This window comes from Portunus trituberculatus, chromosome 46, assembly GCF_017591435.1.
Source record: "Portunus trituberculatus isolate SZX2019 chromosome 46, ASM1759143v1, whole genome shotgun sequence".
NCBI lineage: Eukaryota > Metazoa > Arthropoda > Malacostraca > Decapoda > Portunidae > Portunus > Portunus trituberculatus.
The window spans coordinates 10,059,464-10,081,557 of NC_059300.1; the positions used below are offsets into that span (position 1 = coordinate 10,059,464).

The window sequence follows — 22,094 nt, forward strand, 5'->3', positions numbered from 1 at the left end:
AACACAACTGAAGTCTCCCCAACAACGACTCCTTAATCTTCTGAGTGTTCAATAATAATATTTTCATGTATTATGTTTATTTTATTTAAGTTTTCGATTGAGTGATTTTTTATTGTGTCAATGTCATGCCAGAAAGACTCGACCATACCTGGTATTTGAACAGCTTGACATTAACTATGCCATATATATATATATATATATATATATATATATATATATATATATATATATATATATATATATATATATATATATATATATATATATAAGCCTTGAACCTAAAGTTCCCTTTGCAAGGCGCCTCAGATCACGAGGTGAGCACAAGCACCAACAACAGCAGCAGCACCGCCCCTTCGTCCCCTGCCCCAGCTGACTGTGCTTCTTGCTCCTCCCCGACAGTTCAATGGTTTTGAGCAGCTTTGCATCAATTTCACCAACGAAAAGCTGCAGCAGTTCTTCAACCACCACATGTTCGTGTTGGAGCAGGAGGAGTACAAACGAGAGGGCATTAACTGGGTTTTCATAGACTTTGGTCTGGACCTCCAGGCCTGCATTGAACTTATCGAGAAGGTAACTGATCCCACCGCCCCCGCATTCACCTCTTCAGGAACGACGTGTGCCTTTTCTCTTCCCATTTTCCACTCTGGTACTTTTTGGAAAATGGGAAATAACATTTCCACACGAGCACACCCAAGCCCGTGATTTTCAACTTTTTGTTCAGTCTTTCGTAGAGGTGCAATTATTGTCTGTCTCTCCAGCGACCCCCCTCTATGTCTACCATGAAGAACCTCGGGATTGTTTTCCACTATCTTTCCATGTCTGTTCCCTGTGTTCCCTAAACCAGAATCTTTTAGAGGATGACCACTTTGATCTTGTTACTTCTAACCCAGAGGCCAGCTATGACGTGGCCCTGCCGAGTGTTTGACCGAGTAGTTTGATCTAATACGGGTGCCTGTTACCACCTTCCAGTTTAATGGTTTTGAGCAGCTATGCATCAACTTCACCAACGAAAAACTACAACAGTTCTTCAACCACCACATGTTTGTGCTTGAGCAAGAAGAGTACAAGAGGGAAGGCATTCAATGGACCTTCATTGATTTTGGTCTTGACCTCCAGGCTTGTATTGAACTCATTGAGAAGGTAAAGCGGGAGTGTGAGAGGTACTAGTAATGCCTGTCGTGAGGATCCTCAACATGACATAAAGGACCTCACTTTAGCACCCTGTGTTCGTCCCTTGTCCTCCTCATACCCATCCAACCCACCCTATCAAAGGTGGCTGAGACACCACCCTGGAATTCCCCTATTCCCACCCACCCACCCACCAACCCGGCTTAGCGGTGAACATGCCCAGCGACGGCGTCTGTTCTCCCTCTGTTTCTTGACCCGACTGCTCGTACCCTGACCATTCTGACTGTAATGACTAATACGGCGTTCCTTTCCTTGTCTCCAGTTCAACAGCTTTGAACAGCTGTGTATCAATTTCACAAATGAGAAACTGCAACAGTTCTTCAATCACCACATGTTTATCCTGGAGCAAGAGGAGTACAAGCGAGAAGGCATCCAATGGACCTTCATAGACTTTGGTTTAGACCTCCAGGCTTGTATTGACCTTCTTGAAAAGGTAACCTCTTCCACGCCATGATAAAGAGGGAATATTATATTCTCTCTTCCAATGACTCCGCCGTGGGCTTGATGCCTCCCGCACTGCAGGCCTGCACGGCAGCCATCAAGCCCGCGTGTGGCGCTTCACCTAACTTTCCCCTCCTGGCGACACTAACACCCACTCCGCCACTGTACCTGTAGATCTTCAGACTCCTCTCCTCTGTGCTACTGTCCCTCTCAATGTGAAATCCCCGTTGTTTATTTACCAAAGCCATACACATATATAAATATCTACAGTGAATAAAGAAATATCCTCGAAGAGTGCTCAGAACTTTAAAATTTACTTTTCTTGCTACAAAAGCCAATTTCATGAACTGAGCATGAATAATATCTGTAAAAAACTACTACGATAATATTTTCATTATAAATCCTGGTGACACGCAAGGTAAGTAATAATTCTCAGCGTACTTTGTAGTTTGTATTTCATGCAAGTGAAACACTTATCCTTTTCACAACTTGTCTGTCAAACATAAACCAACACAACAGTTCGTTTTTCTGTATCTTGGCCGTCACGTTACCTAGAACATCAGTAACACAGATCTCATTTAAGCAAAGTTCTTGTCAAAGTAATACCTAAACTCACCAGATATCACGCTAAGTACAATGATCAATACACGAACAAAGCTAAAATCTTTCAAATTTCCAAAGACTCAGAACGGCCAAGCTCTGAGTTGTCCTGCACCGGATCTAACACACCTCCTTCACCCTCCACACAGCCCTTGGGTATCCTCTCCATTCTTGAAGAGGAGTCCATGTTCCCCAAGGCTACCGACAAGTCCTTTGAAGAGAAGCTGAAGACTAACCACCTTGGAAAGTCTCCCAACTTCATCAAGCCCAAGCCCCCCAAGCCAGGCCAGGCTGAGGCCCACTTCGCCATCGTTCACTACGCCGGCACCGTACCCTACAACCTCACTGGCTGGCTCGAGAAGAACAAGGACCCCCTCAACGATACAGTGGTGGACCAGATGAAGAAGGCCTCCAACCGTCTTTCTGTGGAGATCTTCCTCGACCACCCAGGACAGTCCGGCGCCCCTGACACCGGCGGCAAGGGTGGTGCGTATATGCAAGACCTATCTTTATGTCTTCATTAGCAATTGTTTTCCCCTCCCCTCCTTCTCCTCCTCCTCCTCCTTCGTCTCTTTTTCTTGGATATTTCTTCCAAATATCATACAGCTACACTAGTCTTTTATAACATTTGATACTCTTAATGTAATCTTGGCAAATTACCTGTTTCTTTAAATATTCTCCAACTCTCTCTCTCTCTCTCTCTCTCTCTCTCTCTCTCTCTCTCTCTCTCTCTCTCTCTCTCTCTCTCTCTCTCTCAATGTAAACACCATCCCACCCTCACAACCTCCTTTTCTTCCCGACAGAGTAACGCACTACCCACGGGCTTGACCAGTCCGTTCGCCAGTCCACTCTAACCACGCCTTGGGGCCACTAGAAGAAAAGACTCTCTCTCTCTCTCTCTCTCTCTCTCTCTCTCTCTCTCTCTCTCTCTCTCTCTCTCTCTCTCGTGGCCCCGCCGCCGTGAGCCAGGCGTGGCGGGCGGATCTGGAAGTGATGGTCTCCGCATCAGTAAAGTTGTCGGTCCATAAGTAGCACTCTGGAGCCTTGAGTCTCGGAGATGCCTTTTGTGGCAACGTTTTCTTCTTATATCTGAAGTATACTAATTATTCATTATAATTTTCAATGATTTGCCGCCATAATTTCTACTTTACATTTCCTTTCACAATACTAGTAGTTGCACAATTGAGTTGAGTTGCACAGATCTTAACTGAATGAGTATTTTTGAAGAACCTTGAATTTTTCCTTAGCCAAGCCCTTGTCAATGACTCTCAGGGCGACGTGCCCCCCTCACAGTGACATAGATCACTGGTGCATGCTGATTGTTCCTGCTTCCCTCCAGCTACGGTCACACTAGTCAAAGATATCACAGTTCCAGGTACTTTTCGCCTGGCCTGGCACCAGACAACGCACCCGAGCTACTAGTTACACTGTACGTCCAAACACTGGCCAGTCCACAGTGGTGTAGTTGCCAGGATGGGTAATAGTAAGCCACAGTGACTCATGTCACCTAATACTATGCAGAGGGAAATGTTACTGCTGCTGCAGACCAATCAATACTGTCTTAATAATCTTCACGCTGGTCCTCATCATCTGTCCGTCACCTCTGTTTCCCTTCAGTAATCAAATGGAAGTCGTATAATAACTTCCTACTTTTACATCTAATCTTATAACCTTTTAATCACAGATAAATCTAGTATATGCTTCACATATATTTGTGTTTGCATTAGAAAACTGTCATTGATTTATTTAAAAGCAATAGACTTTCAATATCTGCACCGCCTACTGACTGGCGCTTACAGTCTCTGTTCTGAGCAAGACTGTCTGACCCAGGCGTTGTGTGGATGTGTGGGCGTCATCCCAGCGGTGACAATGCCTTACCACCGTTCCCAACGATATCAAAGAGTAGTGTGACTGCTGCTTTACCCTCACCCACCCCAATCCTAGGACTGAATCATAGTGATCACGAGGTTCCTAATTTACTTCCCGGTGTTACTTCTGGAGTCGTCCCTCATAAGACCAAGGGCGGCTCCAAGCGTCCTGGCAAAGCTGGACCCAACTCGGTGGACGCTGCCTCCTCTCCTCCTTAGTCACGGATTATGAGAGTTCCATTTACCAACAGGTGGAAAGCGCGCCAAGGGCTCTGGATTCCTGACAGTTTCCTGCCTGTACAGGGTAAATATCACTCACTGCCGCCAATAGCAACGCTACATGGCAAAGCTATGTGTTCGCAGCAGCGCGGCAGCAGCTGGAGGCGGGACCGTGCTGTCCTGCCTCCGCCTGGTCCATCGTCTGTCTTAGTATTCGTTCTCGTACCTCGTCTGTGCCGCTCACTGTGTTCCCTCCACTCCCTCCCCACGTCTAACACCACGTACACTTAACCACAAACTGGCACCTCCTCCCTGTCCTGCCTACTAACACCCCTATGCTTTAACTTACGTGTGTGTGTCTTTGCCTTGGCCTCCGCTACTGCGCCTCGTGAATATGTTCATTCTCTCCTACAGGCGGCAAGCGTACTAAGGGTTCCGGTTTCCAGACGGTATCCGGCATGTACAAGGTAAATACAGCTTCCCTCCGACCACACCCCACCCTTCCTCCAAACACCTCTTCCTCAGGCCACCCTCCCCTCTCCTCCCCCTTCCAAACAAAGCCAAAGATAAACAAAAATAAAAAAAAATCCACTATAAAAACATCTACACCCTCATATTTGTGTGGGTGCATGCATGCATGCACACACACACACACACACACACACACACACACACACACACACACACACACACAATGAACGCTTAATATAAAAATTACTTATTGTAAGTTGATTAAGTTTCATCCCTCCTTTCATCCCGAACTTCACAGTCCACCCTCCCTCACGCCCCGCCCTCACCTCCTCACTCCCCTCAGCCGCTATCTGTTACTGAGCTGTGTATTTGCTTTGCAAAGCCATTGCTTGTGTTGCCTCTGCTCATGTTAAATGGACTTTCAGTAACACAGTATTACTCTTATGAAGTTTATAAAACATATTTTACTTTAAGCTATATGTAATGCTCTTTTCCCTATATGAACTTTGTTGGGACTTTGTTTTATAGCATTTTTCGTTAAACTATTGACTTGCTTTATGGCTTCGATACATTTTTGAAGATATATTTTTTTCTTCTGTGAAACAAAAACATTGTCTTTTGATGACTAGCAAGCAACCACAGCTACACACAGTAAGTACGTACACGTACATGATACACGCAGGTGCTGCAGGAAGCAGATCATACCTGATGCACCGCACAGCTGTTTACTTCTCACTTTACCACTTTGTTTTATTTTGGCGGCTGGTTTGATTCACCTGCTGGCAGTGACGCCGCGGCAGACACCACTCAGCACAGCCCGCTGACACACACACACACGTCAATCCGAAAGTTTTCTTTGCTTTTCCTTGTCCCTAAAACCTGCCTCCCTTACTGCAGGATGATTTTAGTATGCATCACCACATCCTCCAACTCTAAGTGTAATGAGAGGACACCACACCCAACACCCTTTCAGTGACACACTCACCCACCCTCAGTATACTGGCTGTGCGGCTTGAAGCAGAAAATACCCTGTTTCCCCAGTAGTTAAATAAATTCCAGTATTTAGTTATTTTATTTATATCTAACATTATCACTATAAAAGATGCCATAACACCTGCAGCAACAATGTAATACCGTAACAAGTGTTACACTTTTTTTTTTAAATCATTATAATAACATGACTTGCACTTATACAGTCTACATTTGTGTTATTTCATCATGTCATACTGTCAAGATAGATCTGGTCAGCCATCACCCTTTCCCCTCTTCAAATTCCCCGTTATGTACAAGATTTCATTTTTACAATATTCGAAGTTAGCCAATCCAGTCTTGAGTCCCCTTTGGTCCCAGCACTCCCCCAAAAAGGAGCCCAGCCCCATTACGCCTAGGAGCGCCACGCCCTTATTAAGAGTGACCCTCTCTCTCCCCTGCGTCTCATGACCACAGGAGCAGCTTAATAAACTGATGACCACCCTGATGAGCACTTCTCCCCACTTCATCCGATGCATCATCCCTAATGAGATGAAACAGTCTGGTAAGGCCCCCACCCCCTCCCTCCAATTATCCCGACGTGTTGTGTCCTCTAAACTCCTGGAATGCCCTCCGAGTCTTCCCTCTCCTATTCTGCACCCGAGCGTGCCACCAGTGCACAGCGACTGGCATGTTCCTCCTCCACAGTAGCTGAGCCGACACACCTGCAGGAACAGCTGCTATATCGTGTGCTCTTCCCTCCTCCACTTCCTCCTCCTTCTCCTCCTCCCTCTCCTCTTTAAAACTGACAATCACAATAGGCCGGATTGGTATATTGGTTTAAATATTTCCCACTTTCCTTCCCCTCAAAATTACTACCAACTCTGAGTGTGATAAAACAGTCCAGGTAGTTTTTAGATACAAAGTAAATCTCTCGATTTGAATCGAGACGGAACTTTGGTTCGTGAAAGCCTGTGCGTGAATCCCGAGAGGTGCACCAGCGCTACGGGTCCCTGTAGTTTGATTATTACCCTGGCCTCCCGCCCTCCCTTGCATGCTCCTCCCTACCCTGGAAAAAGGACTCCCCATCATCCCTGCCCTCACCCCCATTAACCATCTCCATAAATTCTGCACATTCTTCCTGAATCTCACTGTGCCTGTGGTCGTTCTCAGGAGCAACTGAACAACTTGATGACGACTCTCAGAAGCACTGCGCCCCACTTCATCCGTTGTATCATCCCTAATGAGCTGAAGGCGCCTGGTAAGGTCGTTTAAAACGCCCTCAGACACTCATGGTCCTGGGACGCCTATCAATACAAGGATGTTACCACCACTGTTTGTTCGTTATTCGTTAGTATTAGTTCCCGTCCCGTTGGTACACAATTACCCTTCCGTACTGTGTGTCCCTCCTGGTGTCAGACACGAGAACACGCACCAGGAGCACAGCGTCCTTTTCGTCCCTCACACTGACTTGTAGGACGAAGTGTTAGCGTACGTACAATAGTCCCGTGAGCGCTGTGTTGTCTTCCCCACTGCTACGGCACAGCAGTCTTATGTAGTGTCCCTTGAGTGTTTCCTCGACGACCAACCTCCACCTGTCCACAATGGCTCCCGCAGTGACGGGTCACCTGCGTGTTGTCCTCTGAGTGTGTCCTTCCCTTCCCTTCCTCAGGAGCAGCTCAACAACCTGATGACTGTTCTCAGAAGCACAGCCCCACACTTCATCCGTTGCATCATCCCTAATGAAGTGAAAGCAGCTGGTAAGGCCACGTGTTCACGCCACAGCCCGCGTGGCAAGGCTCATTACTATTCTCTCACTCATTCACTCACTCTGTCACCGTCACCCGCACCCTGGCCCACCAAAACAGGGCGGTGCATCCTTCTCCTTACTCACAAAAAATCCCAGACTAAATGCCAGAATTTATCATAAAGTCCAAATGTCGTCAATGTTCTTTGTTCCTCGTCCACCACATTAATCCTCTCCCCAAACCCCGCCCCTGGAAACGACGCAAACGACCCGTCGCTCCTTCCCCCACTCCCTGTGTCGTCCCATGGGTGCCACTGTCATCTCTTCTAGTTGCCTGTTAGAGCGGTAGCCACCGGAAACACCTGTGAGCCGCTGTGCCCCCACCCATTAGCGTCCTGTGTGTATGTGCATGTATGTGTCTTGTCTCAGCTGTGTATGTTCGCCCCTCAGGAGCAACTCAACAACCTGATGTCAGTATTGAGGAGAACCGAACCTCACTTCGTGCGTTGCATCATCCCTAATGAGGTGAAGGAGGCCGGTAAGGTAACCTCTCAGCCTCTCATTCATGGCTCAACTCATACTTCTGCACTCCCCATGCCATCTTTGTAACCTGCGATGTCTGTATGTGCTTGTGTGAGTATGCATGTGTAGATGGATTCGCTATTGACAGCCACTTTTATGCTTCCACTGAGAGCTTAAGGCTAATATGAAGAAATTGAGCGCATTTGTGTGTGTGTGTGTGTGTGTGTGTGTGTGTGTGTGTGTGTGTGTGTGTGTGTGTGTGTGTGTGTGTGTGTGTGTGTGTGTGTGTGTGTGTGTGTGTGTGTGTGTGTGTGTGTGCGTGTGTGCCAGAGTGGTCAGCCACATGCACCTACTTTCATCATCATCACCCCCCCTTGCACCCGCCAGTAACAATACTCACCACCACCTCAGCCAGCCCTACACAGGTACGTACCCTTCAAACTTCAACTTTACTGAAGAGAAAATTCCTGTCACCGATCCCTTCAATTCACAACTGATAAAATTCCCTCAGTCAGCATTTCTGTTCAGTTATCCCTTTGAACATAGCGAGGAATTGTGGGCCCTGTGATTGGTTCTCCTCACGAACCATCTCCCCAGGGCCTCGCACGTAAAGGACTTCTGAACACCATGCCCTTCTTTCCCCCCTCCCTGCAGGTGTGATCGACGCGGCTCTCGTCATGCACCAGCTTACTTGTAACGGCGTGCTTGAAGGCATTCGTATCTGTCGCAAGGGCTTCCCCAACAGGATGGTCTACGCTGACTTCAAACACCGGTAAGTGTACTGGTCATATGCTCAACCTACATTACCTTGCTTGTCATACCTACAATATCCTTCTCTTCTATCATACCTCAAATTTACGTATTTACAGCACTCCAACACCATTCTACTCTGCCTTATCTGAGCCTTATCTATACCTCTTCCCTTCCACATCTACTACAGTTCCAAGCATCTTCTTTTCTGGTACACCTGCACTTTCCAACACCTTTCTTTGTTATCTATTTACACCCTCCCTACAACACTTTCTTCTACTCTCATCCATACAACAGTCTAACATCTTTCTACTTTGGCAAACCTGTATCCCACCTCAAACACCACTCTCCTGCTCTTTTCCCATTCCCTTTGTCACATCCCACACTCACTGATTTTTTTTTTTCTCTGTCACTACGTCATTTCATCTACATTGATATTCTTCCATCACCATTCTTTTAACATGATTCTTCCGTCACCTTTTGTCCCTGTCATATTTATTCTTCCTATTTTCGTGTTTAGTTTCCATCTTTTCTGGGTTTTTTTTAATACTTTCATCACCAATTTGTAATCTCTTTTTTTTTCCCATTCACCCGCTATCTGTCATATCCTTCTTACTATTTCTACATCCATGTTGTTCCTCCCTTTCATTCAATCGTTTAAGACTACGTCATTCTTTCATTGGTTCTATTCTGTCTAGTAAGTACTATTTCTTCCATTACTTCCTCTAGTTCTTTTGTTAATCTATCATTATTTTGCAACTTCAATCGTTTCTTACATTAATTTCTTCTTTCTCATCATTCTCCGTATCTCACAAATCAATTAATCCATCAATTAATCACTCCATCATTCAATCAGTCATTTGTAATACATGTTTTGTCCCACAGATATTATATATAATAATATATAAGATATAAAGAAACGCATGTCCTCTCATAAAACATTTTCAGGCACATCCTTTGTCAGCAAATACATTTCCTTTTCAGTATGTGACAGGCAACAGTATTTACAAATGTGTCTTTTTATCATATTTTCAAAAGTAACCCTTGAAAGATCATGAAATTATAAGGATGCGGAGATCATTATCTAATCCATAACCACACACACACACACACACACACACACACACACACACACACACACACACACACACACACACACACACACACACTGCGTAATGTAGTGGTTAGTACGCTCGACTCACAATCGAGAGGGCCGGGTTCGAATCCCGGTAAACGGCGAGGCAAATGGGCAAGTCTCTTAATGTGAAGCCCCTGTTCACCTAGCAGTTAATAGGTACGGGATGTAACTCGAGGGGTTGTGGCCTCGCTTTCCCGGTGTGTGGAGTGTGTTATGTGGTCTCAGTCCTACCCGAAGATCGGTCTATGAGCTCTGAGCTCGCTCCGTAATGGGGAAGACTGGCTGGGTGACCAGCAGACGACCGAGGTGAATCACACACACACACACACACACACACACACACACACACACAAACAGACGATTACAGCGTCTTCTCAGTTGCTCACTTCCTCCAAATCTGTGTCACGCACAAGAAATGTAAAAGCTATCAGTTGATAAACAGAAAATCTGAAAATATGTTCAACAAAATGTCTTTGCTACGACTCAAAATATTTTTTTTTTCATAATCTGTATAATTTAATTTACTACACTTTCCGTATATATTCTTTCTTTTTCGTTTGTTTTTCGTCAGTGAGCCAGCACAGAATGGCGCTTGTCTTATTTCAGTTTTGTAACGCGGAAATTTTTTTTTCTTTCGATTCTCATATGTGATCTGACTTTTCTTGATTTCGAGTTTCTTTTCATATAATTAGTTATTTTTTTCGTTATTTTTCTTTTGTCACTTTTATTGTTATTGTTTATATATTCTTTAATGACACAGCACGCTGCAAACACTTCCTCCATATAACTGTGCCTGGTTGTCGCGGGTTAGCAATACCAATAGTCAGGACGCACAACAATTCCCCAACCATCCCTAGTCACCCGGTCCTCTTGTTGCTCACCACTCGCCGCGCCGCCGTCGTGTAGAGGAATATAAGCATCAAGTTTTTCTTCCTCTCTTCGAATATGCTTGTGTATGGCTTCCTTGCCTCTATGCCTCTTCAATGCTTCACTTGTTGTGCCACTTATAATGTGATGAAAGTGGTGGCAGGCCCGTACCTGGTGTGGCTGTTGATCGGCTGTGGCAGTGCTGGATGACAGCGTCCATGCCACTCCCCGCCGCCATTAACCCTTGCGAGCTAAGATCTAAGCTGTCATCTTGCCCGCTTTTGTCTAATGCTTTGAGATTTTGGATCTTTTTATTCATTCAAACGATGTAAAATCATAAGTATGAAATAACAATACTTTTTTTTCACTTTAACAAGTATATCATTCATAAGTGTATTGTATTTGAAAGCTAAAAACACGTAATCATGGAAAGACACACGCTTCAAGGACTTGCATGCCTGCTCTATATCACGCACACAGAACACCCACGCTCACACACACACAAACGAACAATGCAGCTCTATTGGCAGACACTCCTCCTACCATACAAACACTGCCGCCTACTGACCCCACACCGCTTTCTCTCCGCCGTCAGATATTGTATCTTAGCCTCCAAGCCGGCGGCGCAGGCTCCAGACGAAAAAGCCGCGTCAGCGGTCATCCTTGAAATCATCGAGCTTGAAAGTGAAAAATACAGGCTGGGTCACACCAAGGCACGTCCAGGCGACCCTTGTCTCGTCCTTCATGGTGCATGCGAGCACGATAACATGATTTTGATTTAGGAGTCTGATTTCCCATTAGAGATTTTTTCTCAAGTGAGTCCGGTGACCCATGAAGACTACCCAACAGACAACCTTCCCTAGCACACCCTGCAGGCAGCTAATGACTCTGCCCTCCACCCTTCCCCCTCCTGCCTGTCTGTAGCGAGCCCTGCGGCCATGACCCACCCAACAGGGGACCTCGAGTGACCGTGAAGTAGTTAGTTAGTTAGCTAGTGTTGAGTCCCGCACTGTTTGCACTAGTCACCCCTGTAGCAGTCCTGCCTCCTGCCCACCCCAGCGGGGATGGAGATTTGCCACGCCTGAGGAAGCACTGCAGCACTTCCTCTGCCCGACAGATATTCCATCCTATGTTCCAAGGCCTCCGCTGCCGCCGAGGACGATAAGAAGGCGGCTATGGTCATCCTTGAGACGATCAATCTGGAGGCGGAGAAGTACAGGATGGGCCATACCAAGGCATGTGTCCGCCACTCACACACACCTACGCCTCGATGTGCCTTCACTCGCATTCCCTCTATTCTTCTGAGCTTAACTCACGATATGACTTGTTTACGATCGCAATCTCTCTCTCTCTCTCTCTCTCTCTCTCTCTCTCTCTCTCTCTCTCTCTCTCTCTCTCTCTCTCTCTCTCTCTCTCTCTCTCTCTCTCTCTCTCTCAGGCCACGGGACGGGTCCTGAAATCTTACTAATACTTCGTTTTTTTCCCCTCCGGGAGTTTTCAAGAGGGCTGCGAAGTCTCCTTTTCTGCCTAGTTTTCAGCACTCACTCGGTTTACTCTTCAAAGTTAACATCCGTGTGTATCTTGGTCCAAATTTTTCCTGGACCCTTTTTTTCCACTTGACAGCGATTTTTTCTGGTACGCATCACTAACATCACTCCCTCTCTCTTTCTTTTTTCCGCCTCTCTACTTCCTTCTTCTTGGGACCGTAGCTACAACATCCTGGATCCCAAGGTTACCAAAAACTTGAAGGATGACGACAAGACAGCCAGCCAGGAACTGTTGACTTCAGTGGAGCTCGAGTCTGAAAAGTACCGCATGGGGCACACCAAGGCATGTCTTTCCTCTTCCCTCTCCACCACTGAGTTTCCCTTCTCCCATTCCCTTCCCACTCTCACCTCTACTGTCGAGGGAGATGAATCTAATAATAGCCACGTTTTAGTATTTTTGTTAACACTAAAAATAGCAATTGTCTAACGTATACTAATCTATGTAGTTCTAATTTTTACTATACTATTAGTTAATTAGATTTGAAAGATTCTAGTTTGTCTGCCACGAAGGAGTGATAAATTTACACCATAATCTAGTTAGGTAAATGAATGTCAGTTCTTATCCCGTCTGAAATCATTGTTGACAAGCCAGACGCCACTTTTTGGGGAAAACACAAGGTAAGGAGATGAGACTGTGTGCTGCAAGGATTGTCTCCCCTTAGTCCTTCCCTTATCCTCAAAATTGCAAGGAGTGTCATTCTAATTAGCAAATTCAGGAAGTGTGAGGACATAGAGTGTGCGTGCAATACAGCATGCAACTAACCGGTGGCGTGAAATAGAGTAGAACATTGCCAGTACGGGTAGAGCAGTCCACTAAGTTTGCAATGTTAAGAAATGAATCCTGGAGTGTGTAGAGACCTAAGTTCCTCTGCGGCAGCCCTGCAGTGACTGGTGTGATAGGATGGCGGTGTGCAGTTTTCAAAGAGAGGTGGGAGTTTGGTGATTTTGTGTGACAGTGTGTGTGTTGTTTCGCTGGTGCTCGGGTTTGTCTGTTCGTGTGTGTGTGTGTGTGTGTGTGTGTGTGTGTGTGTGTGTGTGTGTGTGTGTGTGTGTGTGTGTGTGTGTGTGTGTCGTTCCAATGAATGAAGGACAAGAAGGTGACGCGTTGTGTGTCGCGGCTGTGTTCTCCAGCGGCTGGTAAGTAGCTCATCCTCAAAATAGCTTTGTGGCAGAGTAACAGTACCGTGCTAAGACAAATTTTGGCGAGGCTGCTGACGGTCAAGGCTGAGTGTTAGGTGCCACTATGACCTGCGTTCCTCTCCTCGCGTTAGGTATTCTTCCGCGCTGGTGTGCTGGGTGCCCTCGAGGAAATCCGTGACGACCGCCTGGCCAAGATCATCTCGTGGCTGCAGGCGTGGATCCGAGGCTACATCAGCCGCAAGGCCTACAAGAAACTGCAGGAACAGCGCGTGGCCCTCATCGTGGTACAGAGGAACATCAGGAAGTTCATGAAGCTCCGCACCTGGGCATGGTACCGCCTATGGCAGAAGGTCAAGCCTCTTCTCAATGTCACCCGCATCGAGGACGAGATTCGCGCCCTGGAGGAGAAGGCCGCCAAGGCTGAGGAGAACTACGAGCGAGAGGCCAAGCTGCGCAAGGAACTCGAAGCTGCAAACCTCGCCCTCCTGGAGGAAAAGAACAACCTTATGGTCACCCTCGAGTCCACCAAGGGCAACGTGTCTGAATACCTGGACAAGCAGGCCAAGCTGCAGAGTCAGAAGGCCGACTTGGAAGCTCAACTCAACGTAAGTATTGCCATTAATACCTCTTTAGTGCAGCAACTATTTCCCGCACCACAGTAATCCTGAAACACACACATACACTCACGCACGCTACCTGCTTCCTTAAGGGGCTGGTGCCCGCCACTCCCACGCCACCCTCCGTCACCAACATTCGTCACATCAACACTCTGGCAGCTTACCCCATCCAGCTTTATTTAGCTCGCCTCGTAAACAAGCATGTTGAAGGTATGCATTCATTTATATATCTGCCCATTGCACTCCTCTGAAAATCTATGAATATTGCTAACTTTCTATTGCCATTTGCCAACAGCTTTATTTTTACGTATTTTCATATATGGAATCCATTTTCCCGAAAATGTCAGGACGCTATATTTAGGCAATGATGTGGGTGGGTTGTATACGTCAGCGGTGATGAGGTGGGCCAGGTGCGGGCCGTGACTCAACCTCACTGAGTTGGGGTTGAGGGAAGCCTCCACGCCCAGTCTGGCCCAGGCAGCGATATACGAACGACCCAGCCTCCCACTGTGGTCTTGTGTACGATCTGTGACGAGTAGTCCCTTACCCTTCCCCTTGTTGCCGTCCCTGGTAAACTCTAGCTGTAGCCAGCATGGGTTCCTTATACACTCCCCTCAACGTGGAGGTAGGACTTGCCACGATTTCCTCATCCTTCGTGTCGTGTGTGTCTTAAGTGTTGTGTGCCCGTGTATTTAGTGTTGATAGTGATAGCAGCGGTGACCCATGGCATCTTACCCTCAGGAAACCACAGAGCGCCTGCAGCAGGAAGAGGAGGCTCGTAACCAACTCTTCCAGAACAAGAAGAAGACAGAACAGGAACTCAATGGCCTCAAAAAGGACATTGAAGATCTTGAGCTGTCGGTGCAGAAGGCGGAACAGGATAAGGCTACCAAAGACCACCAGATCAGAAACCTCAATGACGAAATTGCTCATCAAGATGAACTCATCAACAAAATCAACAAAGAGAAGAAGCACTTGCAAGAATGCAACCAGAAAACTGCCGAGGACTTGCAGGCTATTGAGGATAAGTGCAATCACCTCAACAAAGTCAAAGCCAAGTTGGAACAGACTCTCGATGAGCTCGAAGACTCTCTTGAGCGCGAAAAGAAACTGCGCGGCGAAGTCGATAAGGCCAAGAGGAAAATTGAGGGTGACCTCAAGTTGACTCAGGAAGCCGTTGCAGATCTGGAGCGCAACAAGAAGGAACTTGAGCAGAGCATCCAACGCAAGGACAAGGAAGTGTCTTCTCTTGCCTCCAAGCTGGAGGATGAGCAGAGTCTTGTATCTAAGCTGCAGAAGCAGATTAAGGAACTGCAAGCTCGCATTGAGGAGCTCGAAGAAGAACTAGAGCATGAGCGTCAGGCTCGCGCCAAGGCTGAGAAGTCTAAGACTCACTTGGGCCGTGAACTGGAGGAGCTTGGTGACCGCCTAGATGAGGCTGGCGGCGCCACAGCAGCACAGATCGAACTTAACAAGAAGCGTGAGGCTGAACTGGCGAAACTACGCCGTGACATCGAGGAGTCCAACATCCAGCATGAAGCCGCCCTCGCCAACCTCCGCAAGAAGCACAACGATGCCGTCGCCGAAATGTCAGAGCAAATCGACCATCTCAACAAAATGAAAGCCAGGTGAGTCCCTTTCCCTGAGTGGGAGTTAGTAATTGGTGGAGTTCTCAATTTAGGTGTTGAACATTTCCTATTTTCTCATATGACTGCAAATGAACTCATACTAGTTTACTTGATTTTCTAATGTGTTTTTCCTGAGGCTGAGTCAAGAGACAGGAATAAATCCCCCACTCTCCCCCTTAAAGAACACGCTATCCGCCCTGCATTCACACTCGCTAACACTCGCTAATACGCACACTGAGCGCACCAGTACTATTTTTCTCCAATGCTAGCAGGTAACCACACGCTATTGGCTCACATTTCTCTTTTATTTTACTTTGCCGCCTGTAACTCTCTCGTGTAGGACTGAAAAGGATAAGGACTCCCTGAGGCGAGAAGCAGATGATTCCAAGTCAGCCATGGACAATCTTGCCCGAGATAAGGTAAACCTGAGGGGCGTCCACCCTTCACCCCCTCTCAGTGCCTTGCCTCTCTGTAGATTAGACCGCCAGCTTACTAGCTCTCTCGTCGGCGGACAAAATTTCCTCTTGTTTCTTATCCCGAGCAAAGAGACGCTTTTCTACTGCTTTTTTTTCCTGTCTCCTATTTTCTTTTATTTCCATCCACGGTCACCATTACCATCCCTCCCCCCTCCTAAGTGTACCTGGTGCTTCTCTTCTGAGAGCACCCGACCTCACTCTCACCCCACCACAGGGCCGAGCGGGAAAAGACCACTCTCTCCTCGGAGCTCAATGATGCACGCTCAGCAGCTGATCTTATGAGTAATGAGAAGGTAAACACCTCACACCACGCCCACGCAGACCACAACACTAATGCCTCTAATGAATGACTCAGGTCTCTCTCTCTCTCTCTCTCTCTCTCTCTCTCTCTCTCTCTCTCTCTCTCTCTCTCTCTCTCTCTCTCTCTCTCTCTCTCTCTCTCTCTCTTTCTGTCTTTCCAAGGTAATCCTCGATATTCACGGATGGCGCAAGTCTTGCAGGAGGTGCGAGATGTATAAAGAATTCAGAGCTTACTGGTACAGCTCTAGACTCTTTCCTGCCATCCGTAACATCGGCATTACCCTCACACATACATATCTCTCCGTATCTTTCTCACTTCCTTGCTCTGCTAACACATATATTCTAACAGGAATGAAAAGGATAAGGATCAGTTGAAGAGTCAAAATGATGATCTCAAATATGCCACGGAAAATATTACGATGGAGAAGGTAAATCTCGCGGCTATGTGTTGGTCCATAGAATTATGTAGTAGAGATCCGTGCTCCCCCCGCACCCGTCCCCCGCCACGTGCAGTCACGTCCAAAACAAAGTATGGATGTCCCCCTCCCCCTCACAATGTCTCGCTTGTCGTGTCCATACCCACTTAAGCAGTTTAGTCGTTTGTCAAATTCAGCGATGTTTTGTGATTGTACTGGGAAATCGTGCCACCACAGTCTGTCTCATTTCTCACAACACATTGTCGTCTCAAGGGAAATAACTAATCAATAGTTCTCCCCACCATTCACAAGTGTTTCATGGTGACAACGTACATTATGCTTTGCCGAGCTTATAAAGAAATAAATCAATAAAAAATGTTAGGTCCAGCGTCTGCCTGGGGGGCAGGTGCTGTGCTCAGCAGATCATGACGTTCCGCGCTTCCGTCGGCGACCATCCGACGAAGTTCTGTTTGTCTTCATCTCGTGAAATTCGTGAGATACGTGTGTGACCTGAGTTGCCTGAGGAAGTGCCGAGGTCAAGTAAATGTATATATTCCTTTTAACGGCCTCCGGGCTTGCAAGTCACGCACGTACATGTAGAGTATAGAACACCCGTCCTCTCTCTGTCCTAACCCTCTACACTCTAGACAGTGTTCTAGAAGCTCATAACTATCATACTTTCATACTTTCCATTCTGTATTCCCAGTTCTCTATCTCATTAGTCATATATCCACCCTATAATCATCAATATATTATAGTATCTACCTATTCCCTGAGTCCTTAGGATCTCTATCTCTCTCTCTCTCTCTCTCTCTCTCTCTCTCTCTCTCTCTCTCTCTCTCTCTCTCTGTCAAAAATGACCCATGAGGCTGCACTGTTCCCTTTAAAATTTGTATATATTTTTCCCTGTGGAAAAGTAAATACTCTCCATAAGAGATCATGAAATATTTATCACAAACATAAAGCCTTGGATAGGTTAATGTAAAGCTCAAATCATGGTCATCCTTCATAGCCCCACCCCCCCTCTAAAAGTCCTAGACCCCAGCTAAAACCCATCCCTCCCTAGGCCGCCGCGGAAAAGATGAACAAGCAGATCCAGCACCAGTACAACGAGATCCAGGCCAAACTTGACGAAGCTAACCGCACCCTCAACGACTTTGACGCCGCCAAGAAGAAGCTCGCCGTCGAGAACTCCGACCTTTTGCGTCAGCTCGAGGAAGCAGAAAGCCAGATCGGTCAGTTGTCCAAACTCAAGCTGTCTCTCACCAACCAGCTCGAGGACAGCAGGAAGCTGGCTGATGATGAATGCAGGGTAAGTACGTTTTTAAACGGACATAAATACATACATACATACTTGTAAACACATAGATATATACATACACATTCAATCATACATACATACATTCAATTATACATACATACATTCAATTATACATACATACATACATATAAGTCACACAGCATTCAGCCTCGCCTCATCAGCCACACCACCTTTCCCTTCCACACACAGGAGCGCGCAACTCTGCTCGGCAAGTTCCGCAACCTTGAGCATGACATTGATGGCCTCCGAGAACAGCTGGACGAGGAGAGCGAGGGCAAAGCTGATCTCCAGCGCCAACTCTCCAAGTCCAATGCCGAGGCTCAGATGTGGCGCGCCAAGTATGAGTCCGAGGGAGTGGCCCGCGCCGAGGAGCTGGAGGCGGCTCGCCTGAAGCTTGCGGCCCGCCTGGAAGAAGCTGAGCAGCAGATCGAGCAGCTGAACGTGAAAAACATGAATCTCGAGAAGACCAAGCAGCGCATCTCCACCGAGTTGGAGGACATGCAGCTGGAAGTGGAGCGTGCACAGACCCTGGCCAACGCCGCAGAGAAGAAACAGAAGAACTTCGACAAGATCATCTCTGAATGGAAGATGAAGGTTGATGACCTTGCCGCTGAGCTCGACGCCTCCCAGAAGGAGTGCCGCAACTATTCCACGGAACTGTTCCGCGTCAAGGCTGCCTACGAGGAGAACCTTGAGCAGCTGGACTCAGTGCGCCGTGAGAACAAGAACCTCGCCGATGAGATCAAGGACCTTATGGACCAGATCGGAGAGGGCGGCCGATCTCTCCATGAAGTCCAGAAGAACGCCAAGCGTCTTGAGATCGAGAAGGAAGAACTCCAGGCTGCTCTTGAAGAGGCTGAGGCCGCCCTGGAGCAGGAGGAGAACAAGGTGCTCCGCGCCCAGCTGGAGCTGAGCCAAGTCAGGCAGGAAATCGACAGGCGCATCCAGGAGAAGGAGGAGGAGTTTGACAACACTCGGTAAGTATCACACTGTCAGAATATGTGTCATTTTCTAACTTATTACATACACCATGTTTCTGTACACAATATCACACTGAGAGGCACTCGAGAAATGTATGTTCACGTGTCACCCACAGCAAATGCCACCAGCGCGCTATCGACTCCATGCAGGCGTCCCTCGAGGCTGAGGCCAAGGGTAAGGCAGAGGCTCTCCGCATGAAGAAGAAACTCGAATCTGACATCAATGAGCTCGAAATCGCCCTCGATCACTCTAACAAGGCCAACGCTGACATGCAGAAGCACGTGAAAAAGCTGCAAATTGATATCAAGGACCTGCAGACCCGCGTGGAGGAGGAGCAGCGTCTGTCCTCTGAGTACCGCGAACAATACGGCATCGCTGAGCGTCGCGCCAACGCCCTGCACGGCGAGCTGGAGGAGTCCCGCACCCTGCTCGAACAGTCTGACCGCGGCCGCCGGCAGGCCGAGTCCGACTTGGCTGAGGCCAATGACCACATCAACGACCTCACAGCACAGAATGGCTCCCTCACCCTGGCCAAGAGGAAACTCGAAGGAGAGATGCAGACCCTACATGTAAGACCATTTTAGCGTTACTTGTTTGCTGTTACCCATTCCCATAACTATGAACCACATACATAAGCTACACATTGCACAGCATGGACGGAATAACACCGTTTTCCGTTTTCCTTTTTCCAGGCTGATCTTGACGAGATGCTGAACGAGGCCAAGAACTCTGAGGAGAAGGCCAAGAAGGCCATGGTGGACGCTGCTCGCCTGGCTGACGAACTCCGTGCCGAGCAGGAGCATGCCCAGAACCAGGAGAAGATGAGGAAGGCCCTCGAGGTTTCCGTTAAGGAGCTGCAGGTGCGTCTGGAGGAAGTGGAGGGCAATGCCATGAAGGCCACCAAGAAGGCCATCGGCAAACTGGAGAGCCGCGTGCGTGAGCTGGAGAGTCAGCTGGACGACGAGGCTCGCCGCCACGCCGACGCCCAGAAGAACCTGAGGAAGTGCGAGAGGCGCATCAAGGAGCTCACCTTCCAGGCCGACGAGGACAAGAAGAACCACGAGAGGATGCAAGACCTTGTCGACAAACTCCAGCAGAAGATCAAGACCTACAAGCGCCAGATCGAGGAGGCTGAGGAGATCGCTGCTTTGAACTTGGCTAAGTTCCGCAAGGCCCAGCAGGAGCTGGAGGAGGCTGAGGAGCGTGCTGACAACGCCGAGCAGTGCGCCAACAAGGTGAAAGCGAAGGGTCGGGCTGAATCCATGGCTCGCATGTCCCCTCAGGTAAGCACCAGCTGACGCCTCCCATTAGCACTTGGCTTAAAGCGCTTGGGCATCAATCCTTCTGGACTTGTCCCTCTGCTGTGTCATCACCATTACCACCCCTACTCTCTTATGCCACCACCATCCCCATCACAATCACTATTTCTAAACCTTCAAATAACATATGAATACACCAATGTTAAGAAACATACCTAAATTCATCGCCACACGAAAATAAGACATTTCAGTTCTAAATAATCCCTCAAGATAACTAGTCACCACTCAGGCCATCAGTAATAATAAATAACTACCACGCCAGCAGCTTAAACACAAGTACACCCACGCGCGTACCCTGTGTGCCAGGAGGAACTAAATCCAGCCTGCTCTGCTTCACATCTAATTAACACTGATATACTCTTTTTATAGAACTCGTGCAAAAATATCTCAAAAAGTAAATAAAAAATCTGCATACTCACGTACAGTCACAACTTTCTGATAGCATCCATAGAGGAGAATGTTCTAGTCTGTCACTGTCACCGTTATTTTCTTTCTCTTGAACACGTTGGGAATGTCTCTCTGTCTAAAGTCTTCTTGAGTCCTATCGCACACAGTCACTCATGCCCTACCACCTCTGTTTCAGCAGCTCTAAGTACCAAGTTAGTGCCAGAGTAAGTACTCCTTCTGTAGCATTAAGTCACAAGTTCTCATCGCACAAAACAAAAACAATCATGAAGTATCTTTATTGAAAAAAATACAAAAAACAACAATAAAATTCTAAAAAATAAACTATCAAACAGAGAGGGAAGAAAAAACTAATCCTTACATTGCTTTCCTCCCACAGCCACCCCACGCCCGCCAGTTTTTCATGTAAGAGACGACGACCGAAGTAACCCCCTAACCCCCAACATCCCCATCACCACCACAACTACCACCACCACCACCGAGGCCGCCGCTCCAGCCTTCCTGAACACCCCGGCATAACACTCCATCACTGGGGATCGTTTCATTACCTTCTCCTGTGGTCATCATTCGGCAATACCTTCCCTTTTGTATCTTGTTCCCTTTGTGTCTATTTGTAAGCGGCCCCACTAGAGCAGGGTCGCGTAGTGCCGTGAGGGGAGGAGCGGGCGTGCAGGCGGCGAGGGGACCACAACGGCCTGTCCTCACACTCATGACCTGCCGTCGAACACCTCTCCACCAACCAGCGTTCGAGTCGAGGCATAAAGAGTCAGACACACACACACAGCCAACAACCAACAGCCCGGGTGATGATGGTGACACATGCCTCTGCCCGTCCGCCGCCACCGCCGCCCACCTCCCACTCCCAGCAGCAAGGGTCTCCAGCCGTACCTTCCCGACACACTGACACAATACACAGTTGTTCCTGCGGTCGTGGGTTAAATACTTCCACCATAAGCTGGGGAGATGCCGGCCGGCCGAGGGGGGCTCAATCTCTTCGCAGCACGCCATCCTTTTTCCCTGCACAGACCAATCCACCGTTGTGTTGCGAACGGGGAAAGATCAGGTTAATGTGTGGAATTTCCTAGAGTACCGTTCAACCCTTAATTTTCTTGTGTAATACAACTGTCTCAAAATGTATGTATGGATCTGTATGAGAATGTATTA

At 47.6% G+C, this 22,094-nt stretch overlaps 1 protein-coding gene across 40 annotated transcripts in view; it reads left to right on the forward strand.

Annotated features, from left to right (window-relative positions):
* Positions 1-22,094, forward strand: part of LOC123519837 (myosin heavy chain, muscle-like) — a 39,463-nt gene that overhangs the window by 17,345 nt on the left and 24 nt on the right. For 8 of the 40 annotated variants that reach the window (XM_045281373.1, XM_045281376.1, XM_045281372.1 and 5 more), the window contains exons 10-23: positions 970-1,140; positions 2,379-2,712; positions 4,349-4,401; positions 6,930-7,017; positions 8,680-8,797; positions 12,490-12,610; positions 13,599-14,072; positions 14,826-15,712; positions 16,403-16,481; positions 17,971-18,216; positions 18,415-19,202; positions 19,322-19,775; positions 19,899-20,489; positions 21,310-22,094. The exon at positions 21,310-22,094 is cut by the window's right edge and continues 24 nt beyond it. In XM_045281373.1, coding sequence (XP_045137308.1) covers positions 970-1,140; positions 2,379-2,712; positions 4,349-4,401; positions 6,930-7,017; positions 8,680-8,797; positions 12,490-12,610; positions 13,599-14,072; positions 14,826-15,712; positions 16,403-16,481; positions 17,971-18,216; positions 18,415-19,202; positions 19,322-19,775; positions 19,899-20,489; positions 21,310-21,339 — 4,434 coding nt within the window. In that variant the 3' untranslated portion in view covers positions 21,340-22,094. Of the gene's footprint in view, positions 1-399; positions 571-969; positions 1,141-1,450; positions 1,622-2,378; positions 2,713-4,348; positions 4,402-4,730; positions 4,784-6,233; positions 6,322-6,929; positions 7,018-7,428; positions 7,517-7,953; positions 8,042-8,679; positions 8,798-11,375; positions 11,494-11,897; positions 12,016-12,489; positions 12,611-13,598; positions 14,073-14,825; positions 15,713-16,052; positions 16,132-16,402; positions 16,482-16,837; positions 16,917-17,970; positions 18,217-18,414; positions 19,203-19,321; positions 19,776-19,898; positions 20,490-21,054; positions 21,137-21,309 lie in introns of all 40 variants that reach the window. The other 32 variants (XM_045281371.1, XM_045281396.1, XM_045281394.1 and 29 more) reach the window with 26 other exon arrangements.